We start from the raw sequence: 26,277 nt of genomic DNA, 5'->3' as shown, positions 1-26,277 counted from the left end.
TGTCTGCTTGGGGAACTCTTACCTATCCTTTAAAGCTCAGCTCAATTTTTCCCCAGCGCTCTGGTCCTGGCAGAATGACCACGGTTTGTTTTCCATAGCTCTGTTATAACACCGACTATGTTGTATGATACAGTTTTCATTACTTCTCTATCTTTCCCATTAGAACATGGGCTCCATGAAGGCAGACCCTCTGTCTTACTCTTTTCTGCATTTTAGTGCCAACCACTGTGGCCAAGTCATTGTAAGAGCTCAGTAAATGTTTAAAATAGGCTTTGAGTCTCTTGTAGTGTCCTTGTCCAAATCCCAGTGCAAACCTGCTGAACCTGGGCAGAAAATCCCAGAAACAAGAACTACTGTACCCCAGTCTGCTCACAATGAGCCTGGGCAGGTAAAACATCCATGTTGTGAGAAGACATGCCAACGTGTCAGACGGAAGTCACTGACAGCAAATGAATGAATATAGTAATCTTGTAGAGTTTTCTTTTTTTCCCATGACCCTTGCTATCTAACTCCTTGGATTGCCTGTTACTCTCCCTAAACATTTCCTGAAATGTCTTCCTCAGTTTTCTTTCAACTTTTGGTCCCATAGTCCTACATTAAGCACCACTGATCACTCTGAAATAGGAACATTGTTGGCAAAAATAAGTAAGAGGGTAAAACATGCACAATACTGTAACACCAAATATGTACTTGGAAGGGGCTTTCCAGGAAACAAATCCCATACATCATACAGCCTTCGGATTTCAAGTCTAGGTATTTTGACTCTCCCTCCCAAGGTGATTTCTGGCTATTTTTTCAACATATGATCTGCAGGAGCAGCTATGAGTTTATGCCCCAACAAATTGGTCTTTTATGGCAGAACTGTGAGATATCTCGAGGATCACTACTTTCTTATTAATTTTATTAATAACTTTATTAGGCAGTAAAAAAATTTGTAAGATTTTGAACAGTTAACTAAGATTAATAGAACTGAATTTCATCTTGCAAAAAACACTTAATTGCAGTGTGATCAACACTACAGTTTAAATGAATTGGGAGGAAGTGAATGAGAACTGGGATGACAGTCACACATCATCGAAAAGAAACCTCCTGATGATCACTAACTGAATATCCTACCAATGAGACTATGATATGTTCTCGAACAAATGAGGAAGCCAACTGTTTAGCATGTCTGTATTTCAGCAATGCATTGTAGGGTATATCATTCAAAAATATGTCCAATTATTGGCTTGGAAATACCAGATTTGCTATTAACATCTATTTTCACAGGTAGATCTCCATCTTTTTTATATCAATATAACGGTATAGTTAACAATTACCTTCAAAATGACATGTTATTACCAGGCTCCTGGCAATTTAAAAACTAAAGATGGCTATTCTAAACCATTCTTCTAAGCCTGCAATTCTAAAACTCCCCTTTTCTATTAGAAAGCCCAGCACTCCATCAAAGAAGAAGAATGATTAAAGGAAATAAAACATAAGGCAATGTACTTTCTGATTACATCTCAACAATTGATGTCTTGCTTTCATGCAAGGTACTAAAGTGCCCGTGTACTGAAATTACCATTCCTGTTTAAAGCTGAAGCAATCAAAACAAAAATGGGCAAACCCCTTTTGTATTGCCCTGGAAAAATAGATCATTTTGAAGGGTGTTTTTGTTGTTTCAAGAATCTGTTTAACCTTCCATTACATAGAGCTGGGGCATACCATCTAGCAACAATGATTTAACACCAATTCTTCTGCAAAAGGTTGCTTTGAAAATATTTTGTTTATGTTCCTGGAAATCTTGATCAATTATTGCTGCCTCCCTTCCAGTTTATTCTGCCACACATGCTCATTTTGAAAACAGAATCAAATGATCCTAGGACAATGCACATTATTTATATGAAGGCCAACTTCCTGCTAAGGATTGGGTGTCTTGTTGACAGTCAACAAAGAAACCCCACCGAATGGGGCCTACTGCACATTTTCTCCCCTAAGTTTTCCTTTTCTCTGTCAAAAAGCCAGGTCTGTTGTATAATAAGTTAAGCATACTTTTAAATGCACTACTCATACCCTCTTGCTACCTTGCTCAGAACTTCTTTTGAAGCTTATAAATAAGTTTGAAACAAAAATTCCCCTCGGAAGCCAGTGGGTGGTGCTTTATGCTGATTTCAAAGAAGAAACCATTTTTCAGACTTATGAACAACGAGGGACACAATACATATTTCTCTTAGGACTTGACTGAGAGGATATAAACACAAACTGGGAGATATGCCAGTGTGATCAATGGAAATTTACTTCCCCTCCCAGTAAAACCATTTGTCGACAAACTACTGCCCTATTTTGGAGGCTAAGTTAAAAGAAATTCTTTATCCATTCAGACAGATGATGATACCCAATTAGTACCCTGGATTGTTTTCTCTAATAATTTTTTAACACTCAACTGGAAGGATGCACTAGGAGATATGTTTGATACAAAATATACTATAACAAATAGCTTATCTCTGTAATAGATGATTCACATACACATTTTTATTCCTCATAATTTTAAAGAACTGATTTATCTTAAAAGGTAAGGACATGTACTCTCTGTAATCACTAAGAAGATGTATTTTGAAGGAATAATATTGAAAAACACAAGTTCCTGGTGTTTTTTTTTTTCTCGGAAAGTAGAAACCATCTACATATATCAGGCATAATATTTGGAAACAATTCTCTACAACCAATGGTTAATTGTCAGGTAAATATAATTGCTGCAACTAAAATGACAAATGGTCTGAAAACACTGCCTTCTAGAAACTACCCACTGCATAATGATTTTGGAACCCAAGAAAAACTGAAGAAGTGAATGGCAGCAGACAGCCAATCTAATTACAGGTATCTTTTTAACCAGTGAGAGGAAATTGGGGGAAGATAGATTCTTGTTTCTAATCTGCCATCTGTCTCAGATCAAAAAAGCAGGATGCCTAAAGAGTTAGGCTTTTTCCAGAAAGAAGCAGAGTGGGGGAATTTGGAAAGCCGGTCGCTCTTGCCTTAATCAGTCAGAAAAACTGTCTGACCTGAGGGGGAAAGAGCATTGCTTTCTAAATTGGTCTTCTCAAAGCTGCTCCTTCACACTTATCATTCCTGCTTCTAAAACTGCCTTTGTGGGTGGGATTTAGACTTCGAAAACATCCCAAGAGAGGTGTTCGTGTCCAAGGTCAGGCTGAAAGGCAGTGGCAGAGCTGGCTTCAGATCTGTTTCCTGGCAAGTGTGACAAGTTCTTGGTTAGAAATACAACGTGCCTACAAATGAGATGATACAATGAACAAATGTTCCTTTAAAAAAAAAACTATCTAAAATAAGGTTTCTTTCTCAGAATAAAATTCTCAGAAAGAGACAGAGCAGATTTAGTGGGGCTTGGGGTGAGCACAAGGGATCTTTTTGGGGCGACAACAATATTCTAAAACTGTTGTGGTGCTGGGTGCACAACTCTACAATTTACTAAAAATCATTTAAGTGTACATTTAAAGTGGGTGAGTTGTATGGTGTATAAATCATACTTCAAAAAAGGTGTTAAAAAGATTCTCAGAAAGAACTCAGTACCTATTGCCTAAAAACTGATTACTGTCAAAGTAGGGCTGGAGAGAACACATCTGTGGAAATCAGAGGGGGGCCCCAAAGCCAACTTCCTCAATGGCTCCCCTCTGCTCTGAATTTCTAAGCCTGTGTGAAGCAAATGGTAAGAGGACATAGGGTTGGGAGCACACAGCTGGGGGCTGGTTCCATCGAGGTCATTTCCCACTTTGTGCTTAATGTCAATGACAGGCATTTGAAAGAGACAATCCATACAAGCCAATAAAAGTGAGTGGAAAAGAAACGGTTGCTTAAAATGTCAAACTCTTTCAAATCAAAACAAAAAACCTCATAATTTAATAAGTGGCATCTGCCCTTTCATTTTTGTACTTTTAAAACTGTGATTCTCCTTTTGACAACAGAAAAAAGTTGACATTTTATATCTGTGCCTGAATCTTTGCTCTTAAAAAAACAAACAATTTGAAATGGAATTTAGAATGTTCCTTGAAAGAGGGGAAGGAAGGATAATGAAGGCATATGGCAATGGACTCATTTACCTTTGGGGTCCCACCCTGGGACTGTGGTAGGTGGTGTCATGTCATGGTTGAAGCAAACCTGGTTAGCTTTGCCAATCAAAATTTCCCAGCCCATGTGGTTGGCTGACTCAGCTGACGATGAGTGCAATCAAAGTAAGATCATAGATGTGATTATAAAATGGATCTCCCTTAGCCTTGGTTAGTTCATGGCCTTACAAGATAACCTGACCTTAGCCAGCTGTTTCATAAAGGTCAGATGCAGACAAAGAAGGCTGGATGGAAGAGTGTAACTGTCTCAAGACATTCGCATCCCCAGTCCTGGAGAAATAACCCAAAGTCCATGTTCTACTAAAGGTTGCTCAGAATCTGCCTCTTTGGATGAAAAGGAATGTGGTTTTGCAATGAAAACTTCCCAGTAGATGTTCAAATGAAAGCTGGATGGGAACACCAATGACCGACTCCCCAGTAGGATGCAAAACAATGTGGAGGAACTTGGATGAAGCATTTCTAACCAGGGTAGTGAGATCAGTTTGTCTGAGAGCCACATGGGCTCAAGGACCACCTGTGGTTCCCTCTCCTGATTTAGTTAATGTGTAAATTACAAACCAGGAGAAAGTGACAACAGGAAGGGTGGTTCGAAGAAGGCAAAGATTGAAGATGACCATGTCCTGATTCTCTGCCTTTTCCTCTTTCCCTAAGTCCAGGACTTAGGAGACTTAAAACTAAGTGAAGTCCAGGACTGCCTTCTTTCCCTAGATTCTTTCACTTCTTCTCCTGTCTTCCTCCTACCTCTTCTTTTTTTACCTGTTACTGTTCCTTGATTCAGTTCCTAGCTTCTCACTGGATCTACTGACATTTATGTGGACAAATAACTGTGGTGGAGAGAAAGAGCACAGGGCTCTAGCCACTTATGAACTGTGCAACACTGGGGAAAGTCACATGACTTTGTAAACCTCCGATTCTTGATCTTTTAAATGAGATTAATGCCACACTGCAGGGTTGTTGTATTTCAAAGGGGACAGAGGTCACCAAAGCCTTTTGAAAACTGTAACACATGGATGATTCATCAATGCCAAGGTGCACATTTTGCTTCGTATTTTTAACATCTCTGAAATAAGTATGTATCTCGCAATCAATGCATGTTATAGTTTAATTGGCAGCATTCTCACTATACTGGCACTAATTTGAAATCAGATTGTTGTATTTGAAAAGAAATATACTAATATGGCCCTCTCTAGGTGGTGGACTTATAAGTAATTTTTTCCTTGTACTTTTCCAAGTTTTCTGCATCAAATATGTGTTGCATATGTGTAATACATATATATAGCACTATGTATGTATGTATATATATTACATTAAGAAAACAGTATTAATAAATATTTTAAAAGCTTCTTAAGTGCAAAGAAATGGGCACTCTTGACCATGAAATGGACTATTATTCTTGAGGGAAACTTGGCAGTATGTATGAAAAGCCTTAAAAACATATACATCTTTCTCTTTACATGAGATACCTAAGCTAGGCAAATTCATAGAGATAGAAAGTAGAATAGGAGCTGGGGGAGGAGGAATGGGGAGTTACTGTTTAATGGGTACAGATTTTCTCTTTGGGATGATGGAAACATTCTGGAAATAGACAATGGTGATGGTCACACAACATTGTGAATGTACTTAATGCCACTGAATTGTACACGTAGAAATGGTCAAAGTGGTAAACTTTGTTATGCATCTTTTACCACAATTTAAAAAAATTCCACTGTGGGGCATCTGGGTGGCTCAGTCGGTTAAGTGTCCGACTCTGGATTTCTGCCCAGGTCATGATCTTAAGGTCATGCGATCAAGCCCAAGGGTGGGCTCCATGCTCACCCCCTCTCTCTAAAATAAATAAACAGACATCTTTAAAACAATAAAAGGAAAAATTGTATATCCTTTGAAAATAAAATGAAAAGCTGCTTACCACTTTGAGGATTCAAAATATGATGCTTATTCAATGACCAGCCTCCTAGGTTAGAAGCATCCATCTCAAAGCCTTGTAAGATGACTGTCCTTTTCTCCCAGAGAATAAAGTCAGGGCATGTTTCATATTCATATCCCACAGATACTGCAAACAAAGAGTTAATAACACATTAGAGCATTTTTAAATGTTTCCTTCATTTTTACACTGGTTGATAATTCTGTGGATATTGCATTTGCTATCGAATTCTGATGTGGGCTGAAATTTGACTGCAAAGTGCCTTTCACCTCACACGGTAGAGTAGAGCACTGGCATCCAAAAGCGATCATCAGTCAGTGTGTGCGTATTGGATACGGACTCAGGTGAGTGAGTGCGTGCGTGCTGTCATTTGGTACATACCATACGTTTATGGACATTAAGCTTTGGGCTTTGGGGTTGGAGGCTGTGTTGTAAAATTGAAGAAACAAGCTCTCTGAAGGCTTAAGCTATGCTGCTATAATATCTTTCTTTACTTTTCTAAGAGAGGCGCAGGGAGGGCTGGTTTCTTCTCTCTCTAGAGGGCAAAATGCATTTAGGAAGCTGGTTTAGGAGTACTGGGTCACTTATACAACAACTGACTACACATGAGACTAATACAACTCGATTTGCCCAATTTATGTTTTCTTTTGTGCTAACTGGCCGTTAGTTTGCCAAGAAGTCTGAGTTCGCTTAAAGCACGGCAAGTGTAAATTCCACCTTGTGCACATTAGATTTTGGTTTCTGCATAGAGCTAACCAAGGGGATATCACCCAACATTTGGCCTCAACTCTTATGAAGCACAGATGTTGTGCATTAAACTTGGCACCCTGGAATGCCACTAAAACGGAAGTGGGAAATGAGGTAGCATGGGTGCCTCTGCTCTCCTGAAATATGGCTAACTCAAGTACACCAAATTCCAGCCATTTTCTCAGTTGGTAAACCTGCTTACCTGTCGGAACCCCAGATTTCTGATTCTTGAATTTAAAATGCTTTCTGTCCTCATAATGTTCTAAGCCTGAGAGTATTGACTAATTACACTGCATACCCCGAAGCTGCTTTCCCCCTTTCTGGCAGCTTCAAATATCCCTAGCTAGTAGTTGGCCCTTGCTTTTCCAGTTTCTGTCTCCACCTGACTCTTTAGATGCCCCTGGAGAACTCATTCCTCCTTTTGTCATTTGGTTATGAAAACTGGTAATGAAAATGTGTGCTTAAACAATGCCAGAACAAGAGGTCCTAAGATGAAAAATTAAAGCAAACTAGTTTTGGGTTTTGGCATTGGGTGAAGGGAAATGATGGTAATTTTAGTCAAACTGATTTATATGTACATGTGTGTGTGTGAGCATATGCACAGATAAGCCAAAAAGTCCTTATGATTATGAATATACAACTCTCTAGCATTGTGGATCATCTGTGGCCAATTTTAAATCATAGGTTGGCTTCTTTTTGTCCCGTGCTCTACCAAAGCTTTAATAGGGATCTTATAGGGCCATCTTCACTGGCTGTGTGACCTGTGCAGTCGTGCAGGGGCCCATGCTTTGAAGGGTCCCATACTTTGTTCAATGCTCTGCTGCCACTGCCTTGAAATCCTTAATAATTTTTTAACACAAGGTTCTGTATTTTCATTTAACACTGGGCCCTGCAGATTATGTAGCTGGTCCTGATGGGGATGCCCTTCTACCCTGCCATCAGCTGGCGAAGACTCATGGAATGCAAACTCATTTTATTCTTAGCCCTAACCAAGCATTATTAGCAAGGGAGATCAATGGGGAGCAGGAAAGACTAATCATAAAATGGAAATAATTTCTAAATGGAAATTAGCTCTGGATCATCCTGTGTCAATGCTGTTCTCTATTAAGGTGGATAGAAACAGAGAATTTCAGTGAAGGAAAAGGATCTCAAAGGTATTCTAGGTTGGGTTACAGTCATAGCACAAATCATTGCTGTCAACAATCTCCTGGATATCTTATCATGGCCCCCAGTGCTTGCTAAACAACTCTGGTAGAGTGGAAAGAGTTGGTTTTAGAGCTAGAGTCACAAAACACTTCAACTTTTGGGTCCACCATTAACTAGCTGTTTGGTGTCAGGCGAATTATTCTGCATCTCTGAGAATCATGTTCTTCTCTGGTAAGAAAGCCAGGGGAGGGGAGGATGGACTAGAATTGATGATTTTTAGACCCTCTTGGGTCAGGGAAACTTTTATTATGAATTTGATAAAAGTTAAGAATCTTCTTCCTAGATTTCTTCCTAGAAAGATGCAAATGAGGGGCGCCTGGGTGGCTCAGGTCATGATCCCAGGGTCCTGGGATAGAGCCCGAGCCCCGAGTCAGGCTTCCCTGCTCAGCGGGGAGTCTGCTTCTCCTGCTCCAACTCCCTCTGCCCCTCCCCTGCTCGTGCTCTCTCTCTCCCTCTCTCTCAAATAAATAGATAAAATCTTAAAAAAAAAAGAGAGAAAAATGCAGACACACAAAATTTTATATACAATTCTAAGGGGTTCACTGACCTCCTGAAATCCAAATAGAGATCTCAGATCAAAGACTTTTGCACTAGATAATTTTCATAGCGCCCCTTGAGCTCTAACACTCTGTGATTCCAAAGTGCATTCTTTCAAGATTGTGTTTGATCGATTCTAGTTGGGGATTAAACCCAAAAGCCGAAGAGAGGACGGGATCTCATGTTGGCAAAATCAGGTGGTGAGAAAGCATACTTAGGGCCATGTTGGTATGTTGAATAACACGGTTTCTGCTTCTCTTGCCAACATTTAAAAGTCTTGATTAATAAATAATTGCAGCGACAATTACAAGTTCCCTGAAAGCCATCATCTCTTTCCCTACCATTGTCAGGATCTGCTTTTTGTACATTGTAAGCCTGGTGAGCTCCCCTAGAATCCTTTCTCCGGAAGGTGATGATGCAGTTTTGCAAATAAGTAGTGTGCCCTGGTGACCTCCAGTGGTGGTTTGGAGCCGGATTTTTCCCTCTCAGTAACAGTTAAAGATCCTCCTAACTCTGTGGCAGGAAATGCTTATATAAAGTATCAATTAAAGAGTTCTCACTGCAATGGTAATGAGACATACTCTTTTCACCTCATATCTGCTCTCTCAGTTGCTCTCTAGCCCACAACAAAAAAGTACATTGGCTGCAAACCCCACAATGATATTACTTTTTTCCCCTAGTCATGGCAAATAGCAACAAGGCAGCCACTTAATAAGTTCCCTCTAATTTTTATTAGGTTTACTTTCTTGGGAGAAAGCTCTATGAGCTAATAAATTTATAATTTATACTTAAGACTTGTCCAAAATTTCAACTAGCTTTAATGAGAATGGCTGTGTGTTGGGGTATTTTTGCATGTGGCTTCTTGCACAGAGCAACAAGGCAAGGTTTCTTTCTGACAGCAGCCCACTTTAGCATAATCCTAGAATTTGCAGTCGGTTTAGGAGAAGGCAGACGTTTCACCCCACAGAGCTGAGCTACTCTCCAAATGCACAGGAAACTGGCCAATACAGAAGCTACCAATCCTAGACTTCTCTCCTGGAGGCAGACTGTAATGAGCTAAATGCCTGCTCTTTTTCATATAATTAAATATAGGGGGGAGAGGGGCTATTCAGGGGCTGGCAATGAAAATGCTGAGCCCTGACATTACACTCTGCCTGGTACTGTGACAGCTGAGTCTCAGCTATGAGCAGAACGGACCACCACCATTTCCCAGGGCGGCCTGTTGCCTATCACATCTGATCATCAACATAGCATGGTGCAGGCCACAGAATCAGTATTGGCGCTCTGGAGTAGGGATGAGGAAGAAGAGTGTAATAGGAAGGAAAAAAACCATTATTCAACAACATTTCAGAGGAGCTGCAGAAGACACACTGGTCTGGCAATGGGCTGAGATAGGTGGGGAAGGGGGGGGGGGGGTCCCAGACTATACTTCCCAGGAGCTGGTATAGTGGTTCCATGCTGGAACGTATATATTGGGAAGGCAGGTGAGAAAAGATCCATTAATATAGCAGAATGCATTTTCTAAACGATGCGACTGCCTCCCTCGTGACACCCTTAATTCTGTCTGGCTTTCTGTCTTCCTGTGTTTTCTCCCTCACCTCCACACAGAGGTGTTAATGGGATGTTTCTTCACCAAGAGTCATTGATGGTCAAGATAGGACTGTTACATTTGCAGAGGGCTCTGTCCTCTGGTCACAGGATCGTACCTTTGACTTGACTGTTAGTCATCTTGCAAATATTGACACTGGCTTATGAAGGAGACTTTATTATACTGCTTTATAAAGAAAGAGAGCAGCTTGCTCTCCCAAAGTCATTGGACATTGGGCAAAAGAACTGAATGCTCATTCTACTTCTCCAAGCAGCAACATTTGTATAATGTGGGGACTACAAGAGGCTGAGGGCCACGGTGCCCCTGACATCCAATTCAGTGACTGTGACATTCATCTATAAGGGCTGGTATAGGAGACTGACAATAAATAGCCAAGGTAAAGATGTTATGCAAGGAAGCTAATGTGCAAAATATGACAAGATTAAGCAGATGATTTTCAACAGCCTCAGGCTAAGGCTTCAGAAACCATAATGGTTGCATTTATGAAGGCAATACATAAGTAAAAGTAGTCTGATAGTGTGAGAAACTGACATGTTACTTCATGAACTCAAGGAACATGTAAAAACAATTTCATGACATTTAAAAGGTAACTAACAACAAGATAAAAACTTTCTTATCCAAAAAGAATCATTAAATAGAACAACAAACATTTCCCATTATTTTAAAATAGATTAATGGAAAACAACAACAGTAACGACCAAGACAAGAGACCGAAGGAACCAAATGAAGACCATGGCGACAGTAGACCAAGACTATATAGATACAGTGCTATCTACTGAGAACAGGTATGTGCTCTTAGAACTTCTACCCTTTCCTATTCTCTGGTGATTTATCATAGGATAGGATGACCCCAGAGGTTCCTCAGTTTGACACATTGCCCAGTGGCCTGAAATGTTTTGTTGATTTATCTATTATTCCTGGCTCACCAGGAGTGCCAGAATCAGGTGATGAATTTTTATCAAGTGCCTCTTCAGCACTTATGGAAATATTCACATAGTTTTCTTTTTTAATCTATTAAGGTGGTGAATTATAGCAATAGGCTTCCCAATGTTGAACCATCTTTGTGATCCTAAAATAAACTCTATTCAGGGTGCCTGGGTGACTCAGTCGGTTAAGTGTCTGACTCTTGATTTCGGCTCAGGTCGTCAGGCTCCATGCTCAGTGGGGAATCTGCTTGAGATTCTCTCCCTCTCCCTCTGCTGCACGCCACCACACCCCTGGCAAATAAATCTTTTAAAAAAACTCTTTGGTTATAATGTATTATTATTTTTAATGAATCACTGGATTTGATTTGGTAATACTTGGGATCGATACCCTAGCAGTTTACAAAAATAATGTTTAGACATGATAGTGCTCCAAGTGAGGTAGTTGGATGAAGAAAAAGGACAGTAGAAAAAGTAAAAAGCATCCAGCAGTGAGGGAGCCACACAAGAGGTCCTGTACACTGAAATCTAACATAACGAGATTTTTTTTTTTCCTGGCTGCTCTGTTCGAGCCTTGCTGTGTAGAAGTGAACCCAGAACGTGGATGACCTAGGTGCCATGAAGGTAGGACGATGTTCTGGCTCACACTCACATTTGTGAGTGCCTTAGTGTACCTGGACACAGCTCTCCTCTCCCTTGGAGGCACGTCATCCCACTACATAGGCAAGGCTAAGGGGTTCATTTTAGCCTCTGCCCTTGTTCATTTGTTTGTTCATTAAACAAATATGCAGTATTTAATGGGTATCTCTTGTTGTTAGGAACTAGAGATATGAGGATGAAAAACACAGAACAAGACAGAATGTCCCCCCTCCCCTCGCTGATTCCCTCCCCCACGACACATGAAGCTCACATTCTAGTGGGAGGACAAAATCTAAAACAAAAACCACACACACACACACACACACACACACAGAGTGATAAATGTTATGATGGGAAAATGAAGTGTATTAGTAGCGAGTGTAACAAGAGAATTTAAGGTGGAATGGAGAAACAAGGAAAAGCCTCTTTATGAAGAAGGGGGTTTATCTTATGAAGTATAGGGAAGAGCATTCTAGAGAGAGCAGCATGTGTGCAAGGCCTTGAGGTTTGGTATCTCTGAGAGATTTAAAAAAGGTTAGGGTGGCTAGAGGGTGGGTTTCTCTCTAGTGTATCAAAAACAAATGACGAACAACCCCTTCCCCCTCCCAGTGCGAGTTAAGACAAAAGATTACTATCCTCTAGCAGTACTTAGGCATTTTTCTTGGGAGAGGTTTTAGGAAAGAAGGAGGCTGTTATTTAATGACTCAGCAAACCTTTACTAAGCTGCTCTATGTGCCATGCCGGTGATTCACAGGGTAGGATAATTTGTCATCTGAGAGAGGCCAGACACCAAAGGGTTACCTATCTTTTGGAACTTTCATCCATGGCCTCTTTAATAACTATCACAAAAATAATTTCACCTTACATTTGTATAACACACAACAGTTAAATACATTTTTTTGCATATTACCTAATTTGAAGACTCACAAAAACCTATGAGGCAGATGTATTTACTCCCACTTGATAGATGAAATGATAGAGCCAGAGAGGTAGAGTGACTAGTTCAAGTTCATCTGGCTAGTAAATGGCAGAACCAGAGCTAAACCCACTGACTCATAAGCAAGTGCTTCTTCCCGCTATGCTCAATCACAGCTATAAAGGGCAAGACCCACAGTTCAGAAGTGCTAAATAAATGATGTTTCATTTGCTCTGAATTAAAGAGATAAGGATTGGAGGGAGGCCAGGCCTAGCCTTGAAGGAGAAGTACCCTGTATTCTGCTTGGCCAAAAACAGCACCCAGTTATGTTGTTGTCGTGATGTAATTATGAACAGCATCCCCTTTTGTTCTCAAAAGTATCTTGGTTTGAATGATAAATTAGATGGTCTCCCAATCTTAGAGAGATACCTGCATCCTGCTCTAGAATGGGTTGGGAGAGGGAACTGGAAGGCAAAACAATCATAAATGCTGACTTGGAAAATAGGACATATGATTTGGAAAATCATTTAAGTTTTCTGTCTCTTGACTCTGTCATCTTACCAATGGCTTTCAAATTTTTATGCCTGAAAGTCATTTGTGACCCAGCATACACATAGGGAGAGACACACATACACACACACACACACACACACACACACGTGTAATTGAAGCCAAGTTTTCCAAAACAATGCTCTCCTAATAGCTTTACCTTCTGATATTTTCTATTCTGTTCACTTTTGTTCTATGTCATTCCATTCCATTCCATTTTATTCCATTAAAAAAATACTGGTCGACTCACCAAACAGATTTCATAATCTACTAATGGGTGTGACCAGCAGTTTGAAATGGGCATGGACCATTGCTTACCAGGATATCAGGGTCATTTAAAAATCCTGGTAAGCTCCAGGCACTCTTACTTCTGGAGGTCCTATCTCACATCTTGTCAAACATATTAAAATGGATACAACCCACAACCCATACCCTGCATTAAACATATTTCATATGCAAGTGTGAAAATTGAGAAGCACTTGATAAGCTGACATAATGCTTCATTTTGTAGACATTTATTTAAACATTTATCAATGTTGATTTTCTGGTTTTCTTTTCATATTTCGGTGCCAATATACTTATTTTTCAGGTTGCAAACATTCTCACAGGTCCTTGAAAAACTCATATCCTTGGTGTTATGCCTATAAAGCTGAATGGATAAAACAGCCCCGCTCTCAGTTAATGATTATAAATTCATGAGTGGAGAGAAATGATGAAAGATTATTATCTCTGCTAGCTTCTTTGACAGAAAGCCACTGGGGCGTTGAATTGGGTGCTCAGTAAGGTGGGTTGGTCAATTTAGCGAAGAGAGGCAGCAGGGAAAGGCATGCAGAACTCAGGACCCAGAGATCCGAGTTTGAATCCCCATTCTGTAGAGGGCTTTAGGCAAGTCACATGCTCTCTGAACCTCAGTTTCCCCCTCCGCAGAACGAAGATCATGTACACCGCCCTATGCCTACCAGGCAGGAATGTTACAAGGATTAAAATGAGATAATGTACGTGAGAGTACTTTGCAAATTGTAAAGCACTACCCATTTATTATTAAAATATTCAGTGGCTGTGATTTTTGTGGTTGCCCAGCCTGCACAGGTTTTACTGAAGGGAAATTTATGAACACTAAAGCATCATTCTCAAGGATGTTTTGTGTGCACAAAGCAACCGTAGCTTAGCACCTATTACTATTAATGTTCCCTTGTTTCTCTCTAATACAATTTAGACAGACTCTTATGCACCGTGAACCTTTAGGAAGTCTAGTTCTCTCTGCAACACCACTCTTTCTTGCCAAACTACTGTACTAAATAATTATGCAATTGTTGTTGCCAATAACCTTGACAAAAATAGAATTGTTTATAGCAGTGCTACTAAAGGCGATGGCTGATTTCCTGAACTTCTAGGACTCCAAACCGCTGTGATTTAATTTAATTAAAATGAAGACCGGGCAGAATGCATTATTACATATTGATAATGTATGCAGACCCAGGCGGACATAGGGAATTATTTCGACAAAATTCATATAATGGATGCAGATCAGAGCCCCTGAACAAGCCAGTTTGTCAAATTAAATAAGCCGTCTCTAGAATTTTAACAGCACTGTGAACTTAACAATAATGATTTTTTTTACATTGTTTTGCAAGTGGCAGAGTTGGGAAAGAAACTAAATAATATACAACGATTTCCAGACATCATACCTTATTTAGAGTTAGAGAATCAAGTGCTAGGGCCAAATTATTTCAAATGCACAGATGGAGTTTTTTTTAGCAGGGGAGTCTTGTCTGTGTATCAGACAACAAAATCTTTAAGCCGGATGAACTAGTGATTCTGGGTTTTGTACCGCAACCCTGGGAGTGATTTTACTCTTCTTCTACTTGATCAATAGTGTACTTGGATTAATCAATCTTATCAGTTGCCATTGATACTTTGCCAAGGAAGTAGTTCACACTATCTCTGTTGATAATTTATTCACTCTGGTATTGTTCTTCCACTTGTGAAATCTGTTGCATTGCAAAAAAAAAAAAAATGGTGGGATACTCTAGGATCTCAAGCACTCCTTTCTCACTGTGGCTGTCCCTCAACCCTCCATTCTTCTTTTGAGACACCCTAGCCCTTAGGGATGCCACCAATTCCCCACAGCTGAGCTATGTGGGAAACAAGAGTCCAACATTTCAAACTAAGTGGGCATTTCAATTTAGATATTCACCATTACTTCAAATTCAGCATGTTTAAAGCTGATCTCCTCTTTCTCCATCACCCAGAAATGGGTGGGACAGAGGTTCATATTTAACTGGCCTGAAAAGGAAATAAGAGTGGGAGAACTTTCCAGCCAGAATTTGAACCCAAATCCTTGCTATAACTGGGACTGTAGGAATATTGGTCAAGGTTTGTTCCCTATTACTGTTGTAACAAATTACCACAAACACAAAGGCTTCGAATGAGACAGATTTATCATCTTACAGTTAAGGAGGTAAGAAGTCTGAAATGGGTCTCACTGAGCTAAAATCAAGGTGTCAGCAGGCTGCATTCCTTCCAGAGGTTCTAACGGAGAATCCATTTCCTTGCCTTTTCCAGCTTCTAGAGGCCACCAATATCCTTGTTTCTTGGCTCCCTTCCCCCATCTTCAAGGCCAGCAATATTTGACCCTGATGTGCCTTTTTTCTATAGTTATACCTTCCTCTAACTCTGACCTCCCCTTCTGACTCCATCTTCCACTTTTAAGGACACTTGTGATGACATCAGGCCCACCTGGATAATCCAGAATAATTGTCCCATCTCAAGGTCAGGTGATCAGCAACCTTAATTCCATTTGTAACCTTAATTCTCTTTTGCCATGTAAAAGAATACATTCACCGATTCCAGGGATGAACATTTTTGGGGAGTGGTGGTCATTATTCGGCCTGCCACAAGACTATACTAGGACTTCTGAATCTGAAGCAAACCTGAGAAGTGACATATATAACACCATTGTTAATATCTGGGGCAAAATGTAGTCTGTTTCTTCTCACATTAGTTAAGCAATTATAAAATATGGGCAGGAGTACAACTAAATCTTTTCTTCCTTGTTTGTTTAGATTCAGTCATCCCCTATTAAGGTATGAGCTCAGTGGCCACATCCTTGATCCCTTTGTCTCCACTATTTATTGTCTGTTGTGTTCATAAGGTGCTCACAATCCAACTGCAGGGAATTAGATTCTCCAACTTCATTCTAACACCTGCTCTAAAGTTTTACCACTGTCAAGAAATTCTCTTAGTCGGGGCGCCTGGGTGGCTCAGTCGGTTAAGCGACTGCCTTCGGCTCAGGTCATGATCCTGGAGTCCCGGGATCGAGTCCCGCATCGGGCTCCCTGCTCGGCGAGGAGCCTGCTTCTCTCTCTGACCCTCCCCCCTCTCATGTGCTCTCTCTCATTCTCTCTCTCAAATAAATAAATAAAATCTTTAAAAAAAAAAAAAAAAAAAAAAAAAAAAAAAAGAAATTCTCTTAGTCTCCATGTATATGGAAATGGAGACTAGGTAGTAAATAAAAAATCCCTTTAACCAAGATTATCAAGGACATTTCCTATAAGGTAAATAATCCATATTCCATTTTAGGCACTATGCTTGAAATTATTTTGGCTATTTTGTTTGAGATCTTTGCCAGTGTTCTTTCTCTACCCTAAAAAAATATTATGTCCTTTAAGTGCACATAAAATACCACAAGTAATACTTTTTTCCCTCTCTCTGGATATTTCTGGGTAGATCAATTTTCTTTTGTTTTTGTTACTGTTAATTAGCCTTAAAAATGAACTAACAACATATATTTTAGCACTTTAATTAAGGCCATTTTATAGTTAGAATGCTTCAGGAAGTTTTGATCAGGAATATGATTGTAAAAATAGAAAGTAAACCAATACCCATTGGCAAACAGTAGGAATGGAGGCTTCACCACTGGTGTGTATACTAGAAAGTCTTTGCTTTTCTTTATGTTTTAGTTGTTTATTCAATAATCCATGGGCATATTAGAGGCTAAGTCATTAAGAGTGCTTAACTACAACAAAGAAGAAAATTTTATTTTTTTATGTTTTTTAGAGATTTTATTTATTTATTTGACAGAGAGAGACACGGCGAGAGCAGGAACACAAGCAGGGGGAGTGGGAGAGGGAGAAGCAGGCTTCCTGCCGAGCAGAGAGCCTGATGTGGGGCTCGATCCCAGGACCCTGGGATCATGACCTGAGCTGAAGGGAGATGCTTAATGACTGAGCCACCCAGGCGCCCCAAGAAGAAAATTTTAGAATCTTTAGCACTGGAGGTATTTAAAAGAAAGAGAAGTAACACATTTTATGCATAAAGTAAGGTTGATATAATGGTGCAGACACCATGGAAAGCAGTTTGGTGGTTTCTCAACAAGTCAAACACAGAATTACCATATGATCCAACAGTTCTATTCCTAGGTATATTCCCCCGAGAACTGAAAACATATTCAAAGAAATACTTGTATATGAATGTTCATAGCAGCACCACTCACGATATCCAAAAGGTGTAAAGCATCCCAAATGGCCATCAGTTGATGAATGAACAAACAAAATGTGGTATCCATGCAACAGAATATTCTTCAGTCCATTCCATAGAAAGGAATGAAACACTGATACATGCTTTGACATGGATGAGCTTTAGAAACATTATGCCAAGAGAAAGAAGCCAGATATGAAAGACTGCATATTGGATGATTCTATTTGTTTGAAATATTCAGAAGAGTTAGCTCCATAAAGACAGAAAGGTGATTGGTGGTTGTCAGGGCCTGGAGGGGAGGGAGGAGTGGAGAGTGACTGCTAGCATGTGTGGGGTGCTACTTTGTGGGGTGATGCTGAGAATGTTCTGGAATTAGATATTGCTAATAGTTGTACAACACTGTGAAAATACTAAAAATCACTCAATTGCACACTTTAAACGGGTGAACTTTGTGGTATGTGAATTATATCTCAATAAAGCCACTATTTAAAAAAGTAAGGTTGAATTCCATTTATGTGAACCCTAGCAAGAAATGGCTGCTAGACATTGTCTTGGTCAGCTCTTCATGAGAGTACTGGGTAAACTGCTAAGTATCACAACTTAAGAAAAAAGTAAAAACAAACAAGCAAAAAAGTCAATGAGCCAGCAGGGGTTCTGTGGAGGGTAATAAGGAATTGGAAAACAAAGCCCTATGGAGAAAAGTTAGAGGAATTTTGGGTTATCTTAGGGAAGCAAAGGCTTTAGGATAATATCCCGGAGAGAACATGAGGTTTCAGTGTGCACCAGTCAAGGTCCCAGCAGGAATCACACATCACACTCAAGTGTTCACACAGAGAGTCAGATGAAGCGGCTATTTACAGGAGCACAAGCAGGGTGAAGGGAATCGACAAGGGATGGTGACCCACTCAGGGACTGGCAACATTGAGAAGCCTCCTGGGTTCGCAGGGCCAAAGGGAGGGAATGACGATACAGACCAGAGAGCCTGCGGGTGTGGAGGAGGGGCTACCGGACAGGAGCCGCCATCTTCTAATGTAATTGTTGCCAGAACTGCAATGAGGCAGGGAAAGGGGTAAATACCCTGACCTCCTTCTCCTTCCACCCTGCAGTCCCCAGATGGTGCTACCCATTGACCACATCAAATGGGAAGCCAGACAGTGAATGAGTCCAGGCAATGAGGTCCCTAGAAGCCAGCCTCTCATAGCCCAGAGAAGGGCAGAGGAGAGAATGTGCATGTGCGTGTGCGTTTGCGTGTGCGTGTGTGTGTGGCAAGGAGGGAAAATGGAGAATAACTGAGTGCTTACCTGCTATACCTAGTTCCCTACTTAGAGAAGCTGAGACAACAAATTCCTGCGTAGGCTCCATGCTTTATACCTTTATACCTTGTGATCCCAATATTCTGGCCACCAGCAGAACTGCAAAAACACTACCAGTACTGAATATCTGTTGAGTGCTTACCGTGTGTGAAGCACTTTGCATTATTTACCTCATTTAATCCTCCTATTATAATAACCTATGAGTAGCATTCTCTTTATGATACCCATTTTATAGATGGAGAAACTGTGGCACCTGGAGATTAACTCATGGACCCAATATTTCATAGCTAGTAAGTAGACAAGTGATGATTTGACCCCATGGAGGGGGTCTGGCTCCAGAGTTGTTCTCTTAACCACTACACTCACTGAAATAGGGATCGAGCAGGAGTCCATAGGCTGGCCAACAACCTCAATGGTAGTTAGCCTAATGGTAGAGCTCTGCTTAGGGTGTTTACCCTATGGCTGACACAATCCGATATTCTAAGAGGAATCTGGATGCATGGTACAGAGCAAGTCACCAAATAAGGGAGAAGGGATGAGTTCAGGCATCAGTGTAGCCGAGTCACCATGGAAGGTGGCAGTGGCCTCTGGCTGCAGAGGGGACAACTGGAACTGTTGGTAAGTTAACAGAGCAGACATTGGCTTCCTAGAACTACAATGTGTCTTCAGCAAGGCTGTAGCTTGCTGATGCCTTTTCCTGTTCTTTCTTACTTTCCCATGTCTTTACAATAACTCCTCACTAACTGAGGAAATCTGAACCACTCTATGTTTCTTGCCTTCTAATAAAGTCCAGCCGAGATGAGTTAATTATTTAAATATATGAGGATCTCTTGGGCAAAGAAAAGTCACCAGTTTTTGTTTCCCCGCCCTCTATTAGTTATCCTCTGGAAAGAAAGGGAGGAAACTGACACACCAAAGTCTAAAAGATATATGTCAGTTACATGGGAGTTATTCCATGATAGACACTTCCAAGGGAGAATATGAAAACATCTCCTCTGGAGAACTTTAAAAATAGTCTTCTCCTCTGTCCAAGGTGGTTTCCATGAGATAGTGCCTGAAGGCAGAAGAATCAATGGCTCCCAGCTGTGACTCCACACACCTGTGTCAGGTCCGTTAGGAAGTTTTCACTGTCTTCTACAGGGTGAGAGGGAAAAAAAGACATTGCTGTCTGTCTGTCTCTCTCTGAGCATCAGTATTAGATTGCTTACTGTCATTTTTTAAAGACAGAATACTCCCTTTTCTGATGTTAGATATCCCTCTCCTTGATGAAATTACGGTAGTGGTAGGTGAGTAGTAGATGGTAGCAGGTTTTTTTTTTTCCTTTCTTTTTAAGATATTCTTGCTTGGCAAAATAAAAAGCTGGCAAATCTGTTTCAGTCTAATTTTTTTAAATGTCATTTGTCTGACTGAATTAAGTATCTGAGAACCATAGGCCCAAAGGACCTCCAAAGGTCCCTACTATCTCTAAGATTCTAGGTTTTAGAGTCTTGAAATAACAGAAAATCAAAGACTAGGAAGGTGCGATGATTTTTTTTTTTTTTTTTTGCATTTAACCTACTGAAGTAACAAGTTAATGGAGTCTAACTATCTTAGACAGAAGAGATAATAAGTGGAGATGCCTGTAAGTTAAAATTTTGTAGTCTCTAAGTGGAAATGACAGTCTAAATGTCAAACCCAAAAACATGGCCTAAAGAACGACACACCAAAGGTCACAGTTAGAAGGCAATATTCAGCTCTGGCGACAGTTACAAGTCAGATAGTATGGGACGACACTAGCACGCAGCCGTCTTGAGAGGAGAACTAAACTAGTTTTGAAGCAAAAATCTGTCAAAAGGGAACTCTGAATAGGTCCAAAGAGAGTGGTTTGAATGAAAAAATGCCTTAGATCCTTTAAATAAAAGAAAACCATAATGTTTTGGTACATAATTATTCCACATACAAATTAGTATGCAACTAGTATTTTCTGTTTGGTGAATATAATGCTGCTATTTACATAGAATTAGTTCAACATACCCAAAGCCTCTGCCAGGCCCCAAACCTTCTGACCATAGATGTCAGTCTTGTTCCAAGCAAATGTGTAGATGAGATTAATTGCAGCAGGAAACCACTTCTGCGTGAGTCGCCCTTCCACAGCTACCGTGAGGTGTACTTTTATCATTCCCATAGGAATGGTCGAATGTGTCAGAAGGATCCGGAGGAGGGTTTTATACCCAGGGGTGCGGCTGCTCAGGTAACTCAGCCTCACAAAGCTGGAAGGAATGGGGATCTCCTCCTGTACAACCTGAAAGACAAAAAGCCAGATGGGCTCTATTGGTGGTCATGGGTAGAGGAAGACACTGCATGCTTTCTTGTCTTAGAGACACACCAAAGGAGAGAGGTTAAAGGGATCCTGTGGACGCCCAGGCAAGAATCTTGGTGAGGCTGTGTGGCCATAGGTTTTGAATTTTGCACTCAATCCGCATGGGGACAAGACATCCAACCAACCCTGAGGACTGAGCTCCTCTTTTCCCTGCCAGGAAAGACTGTGAAAAGAACAGTTTTCGTTTTTCAACAGTGTTCCAAAAATTGCTTGGTAGGAGTTGGAAAAGATCACACTGTTGGATGTCAGGCCTTTCAGTGCTCTGGACTCCACTGAGGGGTCTTTTTCTTATATATACATACACAAAATCTTGTTTGGTGTGTTGTCATATATCACAAAACCACTGCTGTAATCCTTATTCAGGCCAGGCTCTCTAGGAGGAAGGACTTCAGAAACAGGCTCAGCAAAGTGATATTTTATGACAGAGATTATGGTTTCTCTAGAATTAATCTTTACTGATGCAATCAAACTTGTCTTCTTTGGACCTTGGGAATGACCTCGAGGGTCAATTTTTCAATCAAATTTTGCTTACATATTTCTCTGTGTTTCAATATACCAATAGCTGGGAATAAGTTTTTCCAAGTTGACACCTGTAGACTGAGAAGCAAATAACTCCCATTAACTCCTGTGCACATTTTATACTAAACGCTGGTCCCAGAATGAAACTACTACCACTTGGCTTCCTTAATTAATTGCTATTACTTATTTGTTTATTTGCAAAGATGGAGTTAAACCACCAAAAGTGGTCACTAAAACTGAATCTTGTGTTCCATGACTTTCAATTTTCAAAACTCAGCCAAAGAAAGAGCCTATTCAGTACTTTTAAGGTGACATGAATAGTGTGGATATTTTTGTGCCCTCACTCATTTTTAGCTCAGTACCTTGTCCCTTGTCCCTTTTCCAAACAAGTGCACGTAGTAGGACAGGTTGTTAGATACATGGTATCTCATATTATCCAGGATTTCTGGTCATTCTTTTTTTGGGGACACAAACTGCTTTTGTCTATTCTTTGCCTGATTTTCCTTCCTCTACATTAGCTAGTTGATACCTGAGCTGTCCAATGGCTTTGTCTCCTTAGGTGGTGGCAGAAGTACGTTAGTGAAGGCCAGCGGGACACTTACCACCTTAGTATTTTATTTCCCTATGGAAATACGCACTGCTAGAGCAGTTTGAAAACTTCAGTGCTAAAATAAACCCATACTTCCTAATGACAAGTATACAGAGACTGGTGTATCAGTTCAATGCACTCAGTAGATATGGTCTTGTTTTTTCTTCCTTTCTAAGGAAAACCAATGGAAAAGAGAGGAGGGGCAACTCGGACTCCTTTTCCAGCAGGGCACTATTTTTTTGTGAGTCTTTCACAGGTGGTATCCTCCGGGCATTCCTAACAGCTACTGGGAATGTTGTGATGGAAGAAAAACCAATTCAGTCTCAGAATGTCCATTTACTTCCTCTCGAGTATACTTCTTGAATTCTGAATCTGTGCGACTTGTGTCCATTTTGGTAGCTTCTGCATTTAACTATCATTAAAATGTTTCTATAATGTGATGAGGAAATTATACTATAGATGTTTGAATGGCTTAATATTGAAATGAAAATATTGAAGGCTCAATAAAGAAAAATTCTCAGGAACTATAAAATACCAAGGTTCAAAAATGTGTCTCGCTCTGACATATAAAGCTTGAACACTCAAAAGCAAAGCTTTAAACAAAACCCATACGCTTGAAAACTACCTTTGCCAAACACAGCTAGACAAGAGGCGTTGTCATGACGTCTAAGAACAATGACAATGGATACAAACTAGACAATGGAAGGAAACTAGATTTCTTAAGGAGTTTTAATTTCAGAACCATAGACGGTCCCACCTCATTGATTATACTGTTACCACTATTGAGCTAGCTAGCTAGCTTTGTTCTTTAGAGCACAGTGTTCATTAGGTCAAGGTTTGGGGCTTAATTCTCATGACAGCTAGTTCATTTTGCTTTGTTCTATGGCCACAGATAGCACCCTATAGCCCTGGCCAATCACTTTGCAAATGTGTGCCAGAGAGATTACATTTGAAGGCTTCTCTTGATAAATGAAGGGCAGCCCATTATGGGGCTGGCAGAAATACCAAGAAAAGGAATCCAGCCATTATACGCCATGGACCACTCCATGATACTATGATTTTATACATCCAAAGGCCAATGTACCCACCTGCAGCTCAGGAACAATAGTTCCCCTCTCTGGACAGGAACCTCCAAATGATGTGAGTGGTGAAGGAAGCACAATAGGGTTTGGGCTGATAAAGTTGGAGATGTCGCAGGATGGTGGGTCTGATACAACTCTCTGCATGGTTACTTTCTCTACCACAATGAACTGATTCCAAGGTAACCAGAGTGTCCTCTTCTCAGACAGGAAAGGTGATCGGTCAAAAATTAAGATGACGGAAATACCGCCAATGGCTACGAGGTCAAAGCTGAGAAGGAAAAATATGATAGTTTCTACCAAATGAACAACCAAAATAAAGTTCAAGTTAAAAAAATAGGTAATTTTAGTGCACTTTCCTTCCTTTGGGACTCAACTCCATCCATTCGTATTTCTGTTTTATAAATTCCCTCTAGCTAAATATATGGATGATTTCTTTTCACTAGCCAGTAGACTTTTGAGAAAAAACTCCCCATCACCAGTTGATATTCACCCCGAATTTGTAAACCAATTTTAATACTATCTTAAACAAAATCACTGCATGTATTTCTGCAAAGCCATATCTTATCACATAACATTCAGCAGTGTCTTTAATATAATACATTATTCATCCTCAAAAAAATTACTATAATGTAACTCAAGAAAAGTAAAGAGCCAAAAGGTTAACTATCTTGTTCGGAGTCACAAACATAGTGTCAGAAATCTGGTGGTGTCTTTGAGATGGCATTTGGAGAAAGATAGCAGCAGAGGAAAGCTGTTCAGTGAAATTTGCTTGAACAATACCATGCCTGAACCCTCCACATCTGCCTGCCCACTTTGGCTCCTGATTCTACTTGAAGTCTACATTTATGATTTCTGGTTCTGTCTAGAATGCCTCTTGGTTTCCTTTTGTAAGACAGCCTGTAATGGACCCTATCCATCTCCGCTGACAACACCTTCCATATCTCTGACAAAGCAAGACTACCTCTCCTGTAAGCCAATTCTGTCCATCACTTGATGTGGTATCTGACATTACTCTTGCATTGGAGCATAACAGACTCAGATTTCAGTTCATTCTGCACTAGATGATTCTACCTTACTTCTCTTGTAAGCATAATGATGTCTTTGAGATAATGTACTTGAAAGCATTCAAAAAGCATAAAATACTATGTAAAAGTAAGATAATGATAAATTATTACTATTATATCATAAAAATGGGTAAAGGGCAATATGATGCTCCTTAATATTCAGAGCAACTTAAATCCACAGGAGAGAGATGCAAGCAATTCCCTGCATTAAAAGAGATGTTTGTAAAACACTTTTTTAATGATAGAATGCCCTAATAGGGAATCAGACTTAATTATGGATATCTCACCACTCCCTTCATATGACATTTATTATATTTGTTATAATATTGCCTATCATGTCTTGTTGCAGAAATCTTCCAGATAAAGATAAATGGGCAGTAACAAAGGATGGCTAATACTGTGTTTTTATTGTTACTTTTTCAGTCAAGTGGCTGTAATGATAAGGCAGTTTCCAAAAAGAGAGTTTGAAGAACTACAATAGTTATAGAAAATAATCTAGGTTTGAAATTAAAAAAAAAAACCACCCAAATGGCTTATGATTTAAGGCAGGCTGAATTCATTATAATACAGAAGCAGTTTAAGGCAAGTGTGGTGGGGAAAATCCTACACTACTTGTCAAGAGACCTTTCCTCTAGTTCACATTCTATGTTGACTTACCTCCATGTCCTTGGGCAAGTTTGCTTTGCCCAAACCTTGGCTCTTGCCTCTTTAAAACTGAAGTGCTTATTTATTTGAAAACAAAAACAAATGCACACATACACAAACTATCCAAACAAAAACACGTACCTGGGAATTATTCTCTACTTCTAGAAAGATTAAGCAGACAGGGCAGGCATCTTGTTTTGTAGAAAGAATGGGGTTTTGGCTTCATACACACCTGGGTTCGAATCCCAGCTCTGCCATGTTAACTTTGTGTCTTTGGGCTAGTTATTTAACCTCCATGAATTTCTGCTTTCTCATTAGTAAAATAGGGCTAATATGATCTATCACTCAGCTGCTACTGCTAATGAGTAAATAAGAGAGAGACTTAAGGGTCAAGGACTCAACAAATGTTAACTTCTCAAATCTGATCCTTGGCTTTTATTACATTTACAGATGTAATCCTCTTGTAGTCCAAATGAACTGTAGGCCAGCTTTTGATGATCTCCATAAGCAGATACTGATTTTTAAATTCTTCTGAGAACTTCCCCTAGGTTTCCTGTGATGGTTTACTTTTATCTGTCAATGTGGCGGGGCTATAGTACCCAGTTAGTTATTCAGACACTAATCCAGGTGTTGCTGTGGAGGCATTCTGTGGATGTGGTTAATATCTACACTTAGTTGACCTTAAGTAAAGGAGATTACCCTTGATAATGTGGGAGGGCCTCATGCAATTAGTTGAAAGACCTTAAGAGCAAAACTGAAGTTTCTCTGAGGAAGAAGGAATTCTGTTTCAAGACTGCAGAGGTAGCATCAACTCCTTCCCAAGAGATTGCAGTTTACCAGTCTCTACAGGTTTGAACTTGCCAACCCCACAATCACATAAGCCAGTTCTTGAAATCTCTCTTTCTCTCTCTCATGTATACATTTATACGTATGCATGTACACACATATACACACACAGGTTCTGTTTCTCTGGAGAAACCTGATTTTTTCCTCTTCCCATCTAGCCAGTAGACTTTTGACTTACCAACATCTAGCTAGTATATACAGTAAACACAGACT

General features: G+C 40.1%; 1 protein-coding gene across 3 annotated transcripts in view; it reads right to left on the bottom strand.

The window, feature by feature from the left end:
* TENM1 (teneurin transmembrane protein 1) overlaps window positions 1-26,277 on the bottom strand; it is a 548,130-nt gene that overhangs the window by 108,346 nt on the left and 413,507 nt on the right. For all 3 annotated transcript variants that reach the window (XM_021685960.1, XM_021685969.1, XM_021685964.1), the window contains exons 17-19: window positions 23,516-23,777; window positions 20,974-21,241; window positions 6,028-6,171 (exon numbers count right to left, since the gene is read on the bottom strand). In XM_021685960.1, coding sequence (XP_021541635.1) covers window positions 6,028-6,171; window positions 20,974-21,241; window positions 23,516-23,777 — 674 coding nt within the window. The remainder of the gene's footprint in view (window positions 1-6,027; window positions 6,172-20,973; window positions 21,242-23,515; window positions 23,778-26,277) is intronic.

Source organism: Neomonachus schauinslandi, chromosome X (genome assembly GCF_002201575.2).
Source record: "Neomonachus schauinslandi chromosome X, ASM220157v2, whole genome shotgun sequence".
Classification (NCBI taxonomy): Eukaryota; Metazoa; Chordata; class Mammalia; order Carnivora; family Phocidae; genus Neomonachus; species Neomonachus schauinslandi.
The sequence above is the reverse complement of the archived record's forward strand: the minus strand, read 5'-3'. Positions and strand labels throughout refer to the sequence as shown.